At 32.5% G+C, this 13,465-nt stretch overlaps 1 protein-coding gene across 2 annotated transcripts; it reads right to left on the reverse strand.

Moving 5' to 3' along the window:
- Positions 1-215: 215 nt before the first annotated feature.
- LOC105769697 (peptidyl-prolyl cis-trans isomerase FKBP62) lies at positions 216-4,700 on the reverse strand. 2 transcript variants are annotated; one of them, XM_012590497.2, is made up of 13 exons: positions 4,280-4,700; positions 4,087-4,173; positions 3,744-4,001; positions 3,553-3,633; positions 3,376-3,456; positions 3,075-3,269; positions 2,586-2,675; positions 2,323-2,498; positions 1,922-2,044; positions 1,680-1,826; positions 1,116-1,243; positions 916-1,036; positions 216-747 (listed from the first exon to the last, which is right to left on the reverse strand). In XM_012590497.2, the coding sequence occupies exons 1-13, from the start codon at positions 4,482-4,484 to the stop codon at positions 628-630; spliced, it is 1,812 nt and encodes a 603-aa protein (XP_012445951.1). In that variant the 5' UTR covers positions 4,485-4,700; the 3' UTR covers positions 216-627. The 2 variants fall into 2 exon arrangements, with proteins under 2 accessions (XP_012445951.1, XP_012445952.1); XM_012590498.2 differs by lacking the exons at positions 4,087-4,173; positions 4,280-4,700 and having other exon boundaries at positions 3,727-3,771.
- Between the last annotated feature and the right edge of the window lie 8,765 nt (positions 4,701-13,465).

Consider the following 13,465-nt stretch of genomic DNA (forward strand, 5'->3'; position numbering starts at 1 on the left):
TCATACATAAACTAGATTTTAAATTGTTATTCAAAAAAAAAATATTTCACAAGCAGATGGTAAATTGTAAATTTAAATCGTGTGGGATTCAAATTTTCTGGTTATGCAAAATTTTCAAATCTAAATCACAACGGATAAAAGTTTAGACGTCTCATCTGCTCTAAAAATTGTCGGTAGAAACTGATTTTATGTTCATGGAGGAACCATACATACGGTTTAATGGTCAAAATCCAAGAGTCCTACATTCCAAATCAACATAGAGAAACGAGTGCAGCAGACACAGGGGTGCTCTGTTAATGAAGAACAATCAACCCACCTGTGTTCAACTACAAACAACAGAAACACATACAATGTGCAAGATTTTGGTTAAGGTTCAATGTTTATGATTAAATATGAAATATTAGGACATCTTAATCGCCTCTTCATATCGGGATCATCATTTCTTTCATCCCTTCTTTCAGTTTATAGGAATTAACATTTTAACACTGAGTTCGGTTACACTAATTTTCTCCTCTCTTTCCAGCTAAAACTTACAGGCGAGCAAGGCTGAGGGAGAAGTGCTGGTTTTTGAACATTAGACCTTTTTAACCTTTTGTTAGATGGATAACAAGTGATAAATGGAATTTCTCAACTCTGATCAACTGCCATTCTATCTTCAGAAGGTGTTGAAGGTTCAGCCACGCATTCCCTTTCAGTTGCTGCAGCCTCTTCACTCTTCTCAGGCTCTGCTATCTCAACCTTCAATTTCTGCCATAAAAATATTCAAATAGATTCATCTCAATCATCATTAACAAAACAATGTCTAACATGTAGCTCGTCACCTATATAAGTTATGGAGTTGATACAGAATAGTTTCCTTCAATATGAATTGTTGTACATTCACCACATATAAAACATTGTTGGAACACCACTCACCTTAATGGGCATAGATGATCCCTTTGACATTCGTGCAAACATGTTTGTAAAGAGTTTAGCATCCCTCTTGTTGCTTTCAACTTGGAGTTGTCTCAGTGTCTTCTGAAGTAGCTTCACCTCCCTGGCAAATGTAAGGAACACGATTATTGACAACTTGGCCATTACAAAGAACTTGCAGATTGAATAAGTTCCGTCTTTACCTGTTTTGGGGGTCAGCCTCAAGAGCTTTCTTGATGTCCATTTCAGCTGATATTAGATCTGAAGTTTTCATGTAGGCTTGTGCCCGCCTATACAGAGCTTTCACATTGTGGGACTCGAAATCTAGTACCTAGAGAAAGATCAAGCTTTAGAATGAAGTAAGACGCATGTTTTCCAGCTAATCAACTAGAGCAAAATTTATATGTGATCTTCAGTGCTAGATATAGTACTTAAAAAATGCCAGCCTTTGCCCTTACATTTTGAAACTAATGCATACACCTTCAAGAAGCTAGTGATGACACGAGATACGCCCTCATTGAGAGCTCTTTCACTATTACGTATGTCAAACAATAAAAGGCACAAAAGTGAATATATAATAGTGAAACAAAAGTAAATTCCCAATTTCAATGGAAACAGAGGTTGAACATAAAAGAGGTTTAATTTTGCAAGTTCATCCTTTCATGCACTAATGACCAATTTCCAAGACATCATTATTACCATACTAACTGGGGGAATCATCTACCATTTCAATCATACAGATTTGTGTTGGTAGCTTGGCAACTCACCTTGGAACATAACTGGATCGCCCCCCAGAAATCACTTAGTTTGAGGCTACATGCTGCACCATTCAACCAGCAAGAAATCCTCAATGCTTTTATTTGCTTTTGCTCATCATCCTGAAAGAGTCCATCTTCACTGACATAGTCCACAGCCTAATGGTACAAAACAGATAGCAGAAATTAATTATTTCAAATATACAATCTAGGCTCTGTATTTTAATCAGACAAAATCAATGCTTTGTGATTACCTTATCATACTTTTTTCCTGCTCGTTGATAGTTCCCATCTTTAAAGAGAATATTCCCTTCTTCTTTCTTTTTCCCAGCAGCCTCAATTTTCTCTTGATTATTCAGTTCCCATGGGGCTTTTTCCTATTAAATTCATTAAGCAGATATAAAACACAGCAGATAATAACATGACCATCTAACCTCAGGAACATACTGACTGGAAAAGAAGGCGCGCGGGGGGGGGGGGGGTGGATGAGGAAAGAATCCCAAATAGATCAGGATGGTAGATAAAGATTTAGAGGAGAATTTGGACCCAACATACCAGAACTAGAGATCAATGCCTAAGGAAATACCTGCTACAAATTAGTAAGGGACTAAAGGAGCTGTCATGTTTAACAAGTCTATAGGGCTACAGTTGTCACCTTAACAAAATCCAACATTTCAACTTCATAGACTAGGTTTGAAGAAGGTGGGACTACAGCAAGATCACGCTCCGCTACAACACTACCAAAACCATACTCAGGACTAACTGTCAACAATGCTTGTTCCCCCTTCTTCATCGTTGCTGCTGCTCGGTCCAAACCCGGAATCACTTGTTCTATTTGTCAAATCGGTAAATAGTTAGATATGGTCTAAAGTTTTTTACTGATCATCTAGCAAAATTGCAATATAAGGGTACACCAACCTTCATCTGTTATAAATTCCAATGGCTGCCCTCCATCAACTCCTTTTCTCTCAAATACAGTACCATCTTCTAACCAAGCAATATAGCTAACTGCAAATAAGGAGTTAAGCGTTTATAGAAGAAGCACTGGTAAAGATATTTAGAGCATAGGAATTGTGCAAGGCCATGGGATCATGATATAATACATTGGTCGAGTCACCTCAATGAAACAATCCGTAATACCAACATTTCCCAAACAAGTTGGAAACAAAATTTTCATGTCCAATTTCATTTATTGCTAAAAGAGCAAGAATAAACATACACCTAAACCTTACAGACCATAATTTGTTAAGCAATTTTACTGTTGACATATCTTACACCTTTAAGATACAATCCAGTACTAATCCCATTCCAAACCTAAATGGAAAGTGGAACAGTATCCACTACCTCTGAATCTAGTTTGATTTGGAAGAACACAGATAAGATATCATAATGGGTGAATATACTCACTAGTTACTGCAGCACCTTCATTTGCTACAAGAGCACCTTCTCCCTCTTTCAGAATTTTTTTGAATACCTTAGAATCTCCTGTAACATCGATAACAGGCTTGAAAGAGACCAATTCCAGTTCAACGTTCAAAACTGAATTTGGTGGGATACTTGGGAACCCATCAGTAGCCTCCTTCCCCTTATCTCCAAAAGCATCTGGCATTGAACTCAATACACTGTAAAACTTGCAATATTGATCTCTTGGAATAAAAGTCAATCAAGATTTGAATTGCAGTAATCCAATTATCATATGACAACATACACTTAGGTTGAACAATTAGCTTGACCTTCTCTCCCCTTTTCATTGTTACAATTGCTTTTGTCAATGCTGGAAAAAGATGACCTGCAAAAACAGAAAACATGTTGAGAACTTCTGTTTATAAAAAGTTTAATATCTCTTCCCAACTACCGTAAAAGTTCAACATTCAATTAAAATTACCATCTTTCACGTAAAACTCATATCCTTCTTCAGAGGCTTTTGCTACAATAGTCCCATCGGCAAGCGCCACTTGATACTTGACTGCATAAAGAGGATTTAAAATAAAAGCAATCACTATAAACCTCCTATTAATCAATTTAGAAACAAAGCAAATGATGAAAAATTTTGCAGTACTTAAGAGTTCAGAGTACCAAGAACTTCATCTAAATCACTAGGCCGTTCATTCCTCTCTCCCTTCTCCATAATCTTCTTAATGATACCACCATCTTTGCATATGTCCACAACAGTGATCCACGAAAGAAGTTCAACATCAAATTGTACAATTGAATCAGGTGGGACACCATCACGCCCTTCAGCTCCATAACCGAAATCCGGAGGCAATGTGAACAATACACGTTCCCCCTTCTTCATAGTTGTAATCCCATTATCCAAACCCTTAGCCACTTTACCTATCAAACCCATTAAAACATAAATTAAGCTGAATAAAACAGTTGATCAGGCAGCACCATCAAGATTAAACCTCCAAAAACTCACCTTCACCAAGCTTAAAAGTCATCGGTTCACCATTATCCCTTGTGGAACAAAACTTTATCCCGTTAAGCAAAGTACCCACGAAATGAACTGCATAGTTTCGATCACTGTTTACTCAAAAACTAAAAATAACCCCAATACAAGGATATTTTTTTAAAAGAAATTGAAGTCTAGAAATAAATATAATGGAAATTACCGGTGACTTCGTCGCCAAACTCAGGCGTTTCCCAATGGATACCATTGTTGAGGAGTTTTTTCTTGATACCGGAATTACCCAACTCTCTCTCCTCACCAACCTTAAGAGGCGGAGCTGATTCAATTTCCTCCCCAGGTTCCTCGTCGAGGTCATCTTCGCCCTGTACGTCTGAAACGTCGGTTCCTTTCCCTTTCTCTACTTCCATCGAAGTGGGTAGACCACGAAGATTTTGGGCGACGGTAATGTAATGAGTAGATGAGTTATTTGTGAAGTGAAATTAGGATTTAGGAGAATAATGGATGATCAGACAAAATACTGATTATGTGAAGATGGTTGAATTTAAAAGATGTGTTGGCAAGTGTTTTATGTTTCTGTGTGTCGCCTGTGAGTGCATGATTTGTTATTTTTGTTGAGGTTATAGGGGGTGCTTTATCGATTTGCTTTCAAGTTTCTAGACTTTCTAGACTTACCATTTTACCAGTTGATAAATGCTGTTTCTTTCTAGCCCAGTTACAGTTTCAAACAGAATAGGCCATTCAATTTGAGAGGCCCAAACTAAACAGTGGTGGAATTTTGGAATTTGCTTATGGCTTAATGTCCAATTTAACCCTTAACTTTTACATATTTTATCAATTTGGCCCTCAATCTTTTAAAAAGAGTCAAATTTGACTATCAAACTTTTGAAAATATAACACCCTAACCCATATTCGTCGCCGAAACAGGGTTATGGAGCATTACCAGAGTTTATTGTAACAGCTCAATTTTAGGTCTAGTTGTAACAGTGGTTTCAGAACCACAAATCCGATGAAAAAAATTATTTTAAAATTATGACATGGGTTGCATTATGATAGGAAGGTTGCATGAAAATACTGATATGAAAATTTTATCGATTTAGTGATTAATTAAGGAAAGAACCTATTTGTATAAAATGTAGACTTTGAATTCTAGAAGCTGGAAGGGTTAACTAGCTATGAAATTGTAATATCCCGAAAATTTCTACAGTGTGAAAGTAAGATAATATCCCTGATATGGAAAAATAAGGAAATAAAGTGATAAAAAGGGTAATTGATTTATGTCAACATTGGGAAGTATATTATGACATATTAATTCAAGAAAGGATTAAATTGCAAAAGTGGGAAAAGTTTTGTTACCCAAGAGTAAATACTCAAAAGTTTAGGGGTTAAAGTGTAAATATGAAAAGTTGAAGGACCAATAGTGTAAATATTTTAAGGGTAGAATAATCTAGAAACTAAGGAAAATGGATGAATTGGGACCAAATTGAATAGATGAAGAATTATGAGGGACTAAATTATAATTTTACCAAATTAAGTGATGACTCAAGGATGGAATTTTAAAAGATCTAAAGGGCAAAATGGTCAATTAGAAGAAAGAGAAATCTAGAAAATAATGATGATGTTGGAGATATTTTAGATTAAATAAATAAATAAATATTAGTTTATTAATATTTTAATTAGATTTTAAATGATATTTTATTATTTTATTATTAATTTATTTAGTATATATATATATGGAAGAAAAGATGAAGAATCATCTTTTTCCCCATGCAACTAAGGTATGAAGAGAAAAGAAAGAGAGAAACTTTCTTTTCTTTACAATTTGGTCCTTTACCAAAAATTCACCATTTTCACTTAGAAATTAAAAGAATTTCCATATCCATCAAGAGAGAAAGATAACAGGAGACTATGGGGAGCTAGAATATCAAGTTAGATTCAAGAAATAGAAGCTGGAGGAGGGAGAAAAATCAAGTTAAAGATTGAAATCAATGGCATAAGGTAAAAACATCAAGATTTTTATATACTTTTGAGTTTGATATTATTGAAAAGTAGAAAATTAATGTTAAGGAAGAGTTTCATTATATAAGGTTCTATATTCTTGTTATGTTATTAAAGGAAATAAGAGAAAGTGATGGAAAATATTGAAGAGAAAGGAAAGGAAAGTGTTATAAATTTAGTTATCAACATTTTACACTAAAACAGTTTTGAGACAGCAGCAGTAGTCTGACTTTGAAAATCTACCAAAAATCGTATAAATTGAATTAGAGGGTGAAAAAATATTAAATTAAATATTATTGAGTCTAGTTTCTCATAGAAGAAACGGTGTAAGCAATGAAATTGTATATTATAATATATAATAGATTTTGTGAGACAAGGTCAGAATGATTTCGGGTTCCCCTGTACTGACTTTGGAAAATCATAAAAAATTGGAGAAAAATAATTAGAGGCTTAAATTCATATGTTTAAATCCTTAATAAGTATATTTTCAATAGAAATAAACGGTAACATCATTATAATTCTGTACGATGAGATAATTAATTTTTAGTAAAGAAGGGTCGGAACTGTCAGACAGCAGAACAGGGATGACTTTAAAGAATAAACTGTACTTATTCGCCAAACCAAAAATTATGAAAATTTTATGGTAAGAATATATGTGAGTCTAGTTTCAGAGAAAATTAACAGATCTTAATTTGGAGTTCTTTAGCTCAAGATATAAATAATTTAGTGACTACAACTCAAGTGGACAGCTTTGAATGAATATATAAGTAAATGGTGAAATTATAGATAATGTTACCTATAAGCATGTTATATACATTAAGGATGTGGAATGGAGAGGATGAGGAGGAAAATATATGATTATTCAACTAGCATGAGTTTTCATTAAAATGACCAATTTACATGTTTTAGGTTCAGAGACTAAATTGAACAAATGTGAAACTTTAAGGGTAAATTTGTAAAAAAATGTCAAAAGTGACCAAATTACATGAAATGTATTGTTTTATTATTTAAATTAGTACATTGAATGAAATATTAATTTAGATTATGATTTGGTGGAAATTGAGAAAATAGAAATTTTTCAAAATAACCCTTAATTTTGGTATTTACGCAATTTAGCGGTTAAATTCATATGAACTATATTTTGTATAAATTTAATTGAAGTGAATGCTATTTGGTAATGAATATTATATACATATATGTGTGTTTTATTATTGGAATTGAATTATTATTGGTAATATGTATAATTATTAGATGTTTTGAAATAATTATCGGAAGCTCGATTGGATTGGAAGCTTGTTGGAGATATATCACATTATCCATTAGTTCTATCGGTAATTTTGGATTATTTGATTCTGGTTATAATGGCATGTACAAGTTAAATTGGTTAACATTAGCTCATTAATGTTTTGATTTTGATGGGTTATAAATATGAATGCTAGATAAAAATAAAATGTCTGAAAATTAATTAGTAAACTCCGGTAATGCCTCGTACTATTTCGATGTCGAATACGGGTAAGGGGTGTTACATTTACACATCAAATATAATCAAATTGTATCATTTACTATTCATATCCAAAATCTAACCTAATCAATCATAATGTCCCTTATATGGGCCATCGAGACCCAAATTATACATTGGAAATAAGTCGGGACTAGATCGGGTACTCACAGAATTTTTCACGAAATTTCAAAATTTTTCCTTAGGTGCAGGGGGACATGCCCCTGTGGCCAGGCCGTGTGAGCGTGTCCCAAGCCGTGTGGGCATCCAATATTAGGCACACGGTCGTGTCCCAGTCTGTGTCCATACCCGTGTAACTCTCTGACTTAGGTCACATGGCCAGCCACACGCCCGTGTGCTAGGCCGTGTGGACAATTTAATTTTTGAAAATTAGGTGCAGGGGACGTACGACCAAACCACACTCCTGTGCGCATGGCGTGTCTCTGCCCGTGTGGACGAAAAATAGGCCATTTTCAGGCCACTTTTCTCACCCAATTTGCCTTTCACCTACAACATCATCCAAATACATTCACAAGCCAATTCATAATCCTGAAATCAATGCCAATACCAAATTTTATGCATGATATATTATCTCATATATGCAAGTGTTTTAAACTTGCCAAAAACATATTTATACTTATAAGCATACTTTATCAATTATGCTAATTCTAAACCATTCACCAATAGGTTTGTATACTTCTCATCATATCACCATTTTATCACACACCAAACTTGATAAGGCTTTATATAATTACATTGAAATATGCCTTACACTAGAATTAACTTACCATTTATTTTCATTAAAATAAACATATAATTGGCATCCAAGCAATTTGGCTTAAAGCCTAAAACACACAATTTCACTAATCATGTTACTTAACTAATTCACACAAATAACAAGAACATGAATGAGCTCATCATGTAATAACTTTCATATACATACGTTTTCCATGTCATATTTCCACATAACATATACATTTCCATGACAAATCATCTCAATTACAATTTAGCTATAACACCTCTAATCCGAATTCGTCACCAGATCTGGGTTACAGAGTATTACCGGAGTTTACAAATTAATTATCAGACATTTCATTTCATCTAGCATTCATATTAGAAACCAATCAAAATCATAGATATTTTCCCTTAAACGAGCCATCGAGGCCCAAATTACGCATTAGAAACAAATAGGGACTAAGTCGAAGACTCAAAAAAAAATTTTTGAAAAATATTTAAAATTTTCAACACTGCAGGGGTTACACGGCTGTGTGGCTAGGTCGTGTAAGCATTCTGTTTTGTGCAAATTTAAGATACAGGGAACACACAACCATGTCACTTGGCTATGTGTCACACATGGTTGAGACACACGCCATTGTCTCTGCCAGTGTGGACAAAAATAAGCCATTTTACAAGCCATATTTCTCACCCAATTCTATGTCAATCTACAATCAACAATACACATATCAACAAGCCATAATTAGAGATTCAAAACAAGTGAAAATAAGTGGCTAAACTCAACAAATTACACATAGGCCATTATTAAAATAAATACCTATACATGCCATTATAACCAAAATCAAAACATTCGAAAGTACCGATAGAACCATTGGATAGTGTGATACAACTCCGACAAGCTTCCAACCCAATCGAGTTTCTAATAATCTGAAAAGTAAAGGAAAACAAATACATAAGCAATAAATGCTTAGTAAGCTCGTATAAATTTTAATCATAATACTTCTTTTCAAATATGAAATTTAAACATATAAAAAATAATCCAATATTGATACCACAATACTTATGAAGTTATATTTAATAGCTCACAAAGTGAATAGATCTACAGATCACTTATACATATTATTCCTAGCATATTAGGATTTTAAATAACTTTAGCTCTTCCAAATTTCTTTATTTTAATTTACGTTTCTTTACTTTCCACATTCATTCCGTATGCATAATACACCAATCATAAGCATATCATTCCATCATAACTACAAGCTAGTGCATTTAAACATAGACCTTTTCGAATTAATCACATGATAAATCATTTCATAAGAAATTACACAACTTAAACCTTACCACTCTTTCATAAGCACAAGCATATTTCATCTGAGCACTTACCATTTCAACCAGCAATTTTGCACTTGCCTAAGTATCAAACAACAACACTTGTTAGCGTATTTGAACATATTTCATATAATTTCGACATCTATAACCTTATTATCTCAACAGGTCAGACTTGAATTTATTACTTGTCTCAACTTACATAATTTTCATGTTTCAACATATCAAGATATTGTTATATATATTCATTTCATGATACATATAATCTTTTACTGCTTTTTCATATACATATATCGTCCAAGAAAACTACAAATAACTTACCATTCGAGGAACGACTTACAGATATGAGTACATCATTTTCAAAGGCCCGAAGGCTGAACAGAAGCTCATGAGAGCTAAACAGAAAGTAAACAAGAAAGTTTGCAACAAATGTTGAATCTCGGTTTACTTGGGTAATTTGCCACCAACATCCTTTACTTTTTCTGTCAATTCATCATTTACATTCGTAGTGCCATAACCCACTTATGGTATTATCATTAGAATGTCATAGCACATCTATGGTCTTACATATAAACATTGCCATGGCCTTACGTTCATAGTGCCATAACCCAGTTATGGTCTTATCTGTCAATTCATCCTTTACATTCGTAGTGCCATAACACAGTTATGGTCTTATCATCAGAATGTCATAGCCCAACTATGGTCTTACATATAAACACTGCCATGGTCCAACCATGGTCTTACGTTCATAATGTCATAACTCAGTTATGGTCTTATCCGTCAATTCATCCTTTGCCACAGAACGATTGTACTCAATCCCACGTTCCACTCGTTTTGAACATTTAATTTAATTTCATAATTTAACAATAATTTTATTTTCAGGAATAGATATGAATAAATTCATAATACTATTCATCAATTTAATAAATAAACATTATATTTTAACCATATGAACTCACCTGAATTAAATTATAATAATTGATGGAGTTCAGAAACTATTCCGCTATTTTTCCTTTTCATGAGTATCTACAGAATCTTGATCTAAAATATATAGTTACTTATTTATTAGCATATATTTCAGTTTCAATTCATTTCACAATTTATACTCTTCAATTTTTAAAATTTACACAATTTCCTAGCTTTTACAACTTTTACAATTTAGTCCCTTAACTAGTTAATCTATCAAATAAGCTAATTTTTCTCAATTAATAATTTATCCAAATATTCTAGGTTATAATACAACCTTTAATAAAACAAAATTTAATTCCAAACCCTAATATTTTAACTATTTTCATAATTTGAAATTAACATTAACATTTAACCAAATCACTTTATAATATCATCATACGACAAAATTAAAGCTCTAAACCCACGATATTAATGATTTCTTTCAATTTATTAATTTAGACAATAAAACAATTTATTTCATGCAATTTGGTCATTTTGATATTTTTACAAAATTGAACTTTAAATTTTTACTTTTATTCAATTTAGTCCCTAAGCCTAAAACATGCAAATTAGTCATTTTAATGTAAACCCATGCTAGCTGAATATTCATATATTTTCCCCTCTTACTCTCCATTCCACATCCTTAATGTATATAACATGCTTATATGTAATATTATCTATAATTCCACTATTTGCTTATATGTTCATATCAAAGTTGTCCACTTGAGTCATAGTCACTAAATTATTAATATCTTGAGCTACTGAATTATTAATTAAGATCTGCTTGATGTTTTTGAAACTAGACTCAAATATCTTTCTATCATAAAATTTTCAGATTTATAGTTTAGCCAATAAGTACAGCTTGTTTACTTTACAATTTATTCTCTTTTCTACTACTTCAATATACCATTTAAATTTTCATACCTAATATTAGCACATTCACTATTAATTCAACTAATTTAGCATACTCTATACTTGATTAAAATTAAATAAAGTAAATTTCTTGAAGTACTTACCTTGTCTCTTTAATTTCCTCACTTCTTCTATCATTTTCTCCACTTTCACTTTCAATTTCTCTCTTCCAAGATGAGATTTTAACTCTCTAGTGTCTCTACTTCACTTATTCTTTTGGTGGTTATGAAAATTTTAAAGAATTTGAGAGAAAAGTGAGATTTCATAGTAAAGGACCAAATTGTAAAGAAAATAAAATTTCATGAAAAATTTCTCTTCTTCTCACGTTATAGCATGGAAAGATGAAGAGAATTCTTCATCTTTCTTTGCTTAGATACTAAATATAATAAAATAATAATAATATAATTAAAAATCAAGTCAAAATATTAATAAACTATTATTTATTTATTTGATTTTAATCTAAAATATCACCAACATCATCATTACTCTTCAAAATTATCTTCCTTGCTAAATGACCATTTTGCCCTTTATGATTTTTAAAATTCAATCATTGTCATCATTTAATTTGGTAAAATTGAGATTTAGTCCTCATAATTCTTCACCTATTCAATTTGGTCCTAATTCATCCATTTTCCTTAGTTTCTAGATCATTCCATCCTTAAAATATTTGTACTATTGGTCCTTTAAATTTTTATATTTACAATTTAACCCTCAAATTTTAAGTATTTACTCTTGGGCCATAAAACTTTTCTCACTTTTGCGATTTAGTCCTTTCTTAGAATTAATATATCATAATATACTTTCCAATGTTGACATAACTCAAAATTTCCCTTTTTATCACTTTATTTCCTTATTTTATTATATCAAGGATAATATCTTACTTTCTTACTATAGTAATTTTCGGGGTATTACATTAACCATGTCATAACTTTGCCCGTTGAATTTTTCTGAAATACCAATGAATACACATGTAGTACACTCGAAGTGTACATAACTGTAATCTTGTCAATTCATATTCAGGGGTATTTATTAGAGTACATAATCAAGAAGCACTCTCTCGAGCCATCTAACAGGATGCTCATGTGAGCCATGTAACAGGGAGCTTATCCGGGCTATAATAGGAAACTCATAAGAGTTTGAAACAAAAAGCTCATGTGAGCTTAACAGGTAACTCCGAAGAGTTAGTACTAGGAAGCTTCGCATAGCCATATGTCAAGAAGTTCAAGCGAGCCATATCAGGAAGCTCATTAAGAGCCTTATATCGGGACGCTCATAAAGAGCTACGGTATGTCCGCAATATATGCAGGATCAATACCAATCATATAACAGGACAATCACAAAGAGTTGCGGTATGTCCGTAACACATGCAGGATCAATACTGATTGGGATGCTCGCAGGAACCATGTAACAGGATGCTCTTTCGAGCTATGGTGTGTCCACAACATATGCAAGACCACAATCAATACGGAAATCCTATATCCATCGAATTTCATTTATTCAAACGGGACTTATTACTTCGAACATGTGATCAATTTCATATTTTCATAGCATTTATACAATTCACATATACCCAACATTCAATTCAAACATATAAATATACACAAATTAGTTACACGAACTTACCTCGTCACTTGCTCGTATATGATTTTCTACTAATCCAACACTTTTTCTTTTCCTCGATCTAACTCCTTATTTGATCTTTCCGGATCTATATAAATTAATTTAACATCAATTTAACACATTTCATATTCAATTCAATCCAATTTACATATTAGGCAAAATTACCTTTTTACCCCTATACTTTTGAGTAATTCCATCGTCCCTAGGCTCGAAAAATGAAATTTATGCAATTTAATCCTTATTTCAAGCCTAGACAAATTTTTCATATAACAATAAAAATCCATGTATTTCACAATAATTAGAAATTTTCCATAAATTTTACATCTTTACAATTTAGTCCCTAAATCACAATTT

The sequence above is a fragment of the Gossypium raimondii genome, chromosome 5 (genome assembly GCF_025698545.1).
Source record: "Gossypium raimondii isolate GPD5lz chromosome 5, ASM2569854v1, whole genome shotgun sequence".
In the NCBI taxonomy this organism is placed as follows: Eukaryota; Viridiplantae; Streptophyta; class Magnoliopsida; order Malvales; family Malvaceae; genus Gossypium; species Gossypium raimondii.

Excerpts from the sequence above, each read along its gene's own strand:
- LOC105769697 (XM_012590497.2), bottom strand. The coding sequence starts at position 4,484 with ATGGAAGTAGAGAAAGGGAAAGGAACCGACGTTTCAGACGTACAGGGC. Across the intron at positions 2,499-2,585 it reads GGAATTTATAACAGATGAAG|AACAAGTGATTCCGGGTTTG; the intron begins GTTGGTGTACCC and ends TTTGACAAATAG. Across the intron at positions 2,045-2,322 it reads AAATGTTGGATTTTGTTAAG|GAAAAAGCCCCATGGGAACT; the intron begins GTGACAACTGTA and ends TGAATTTAATAG.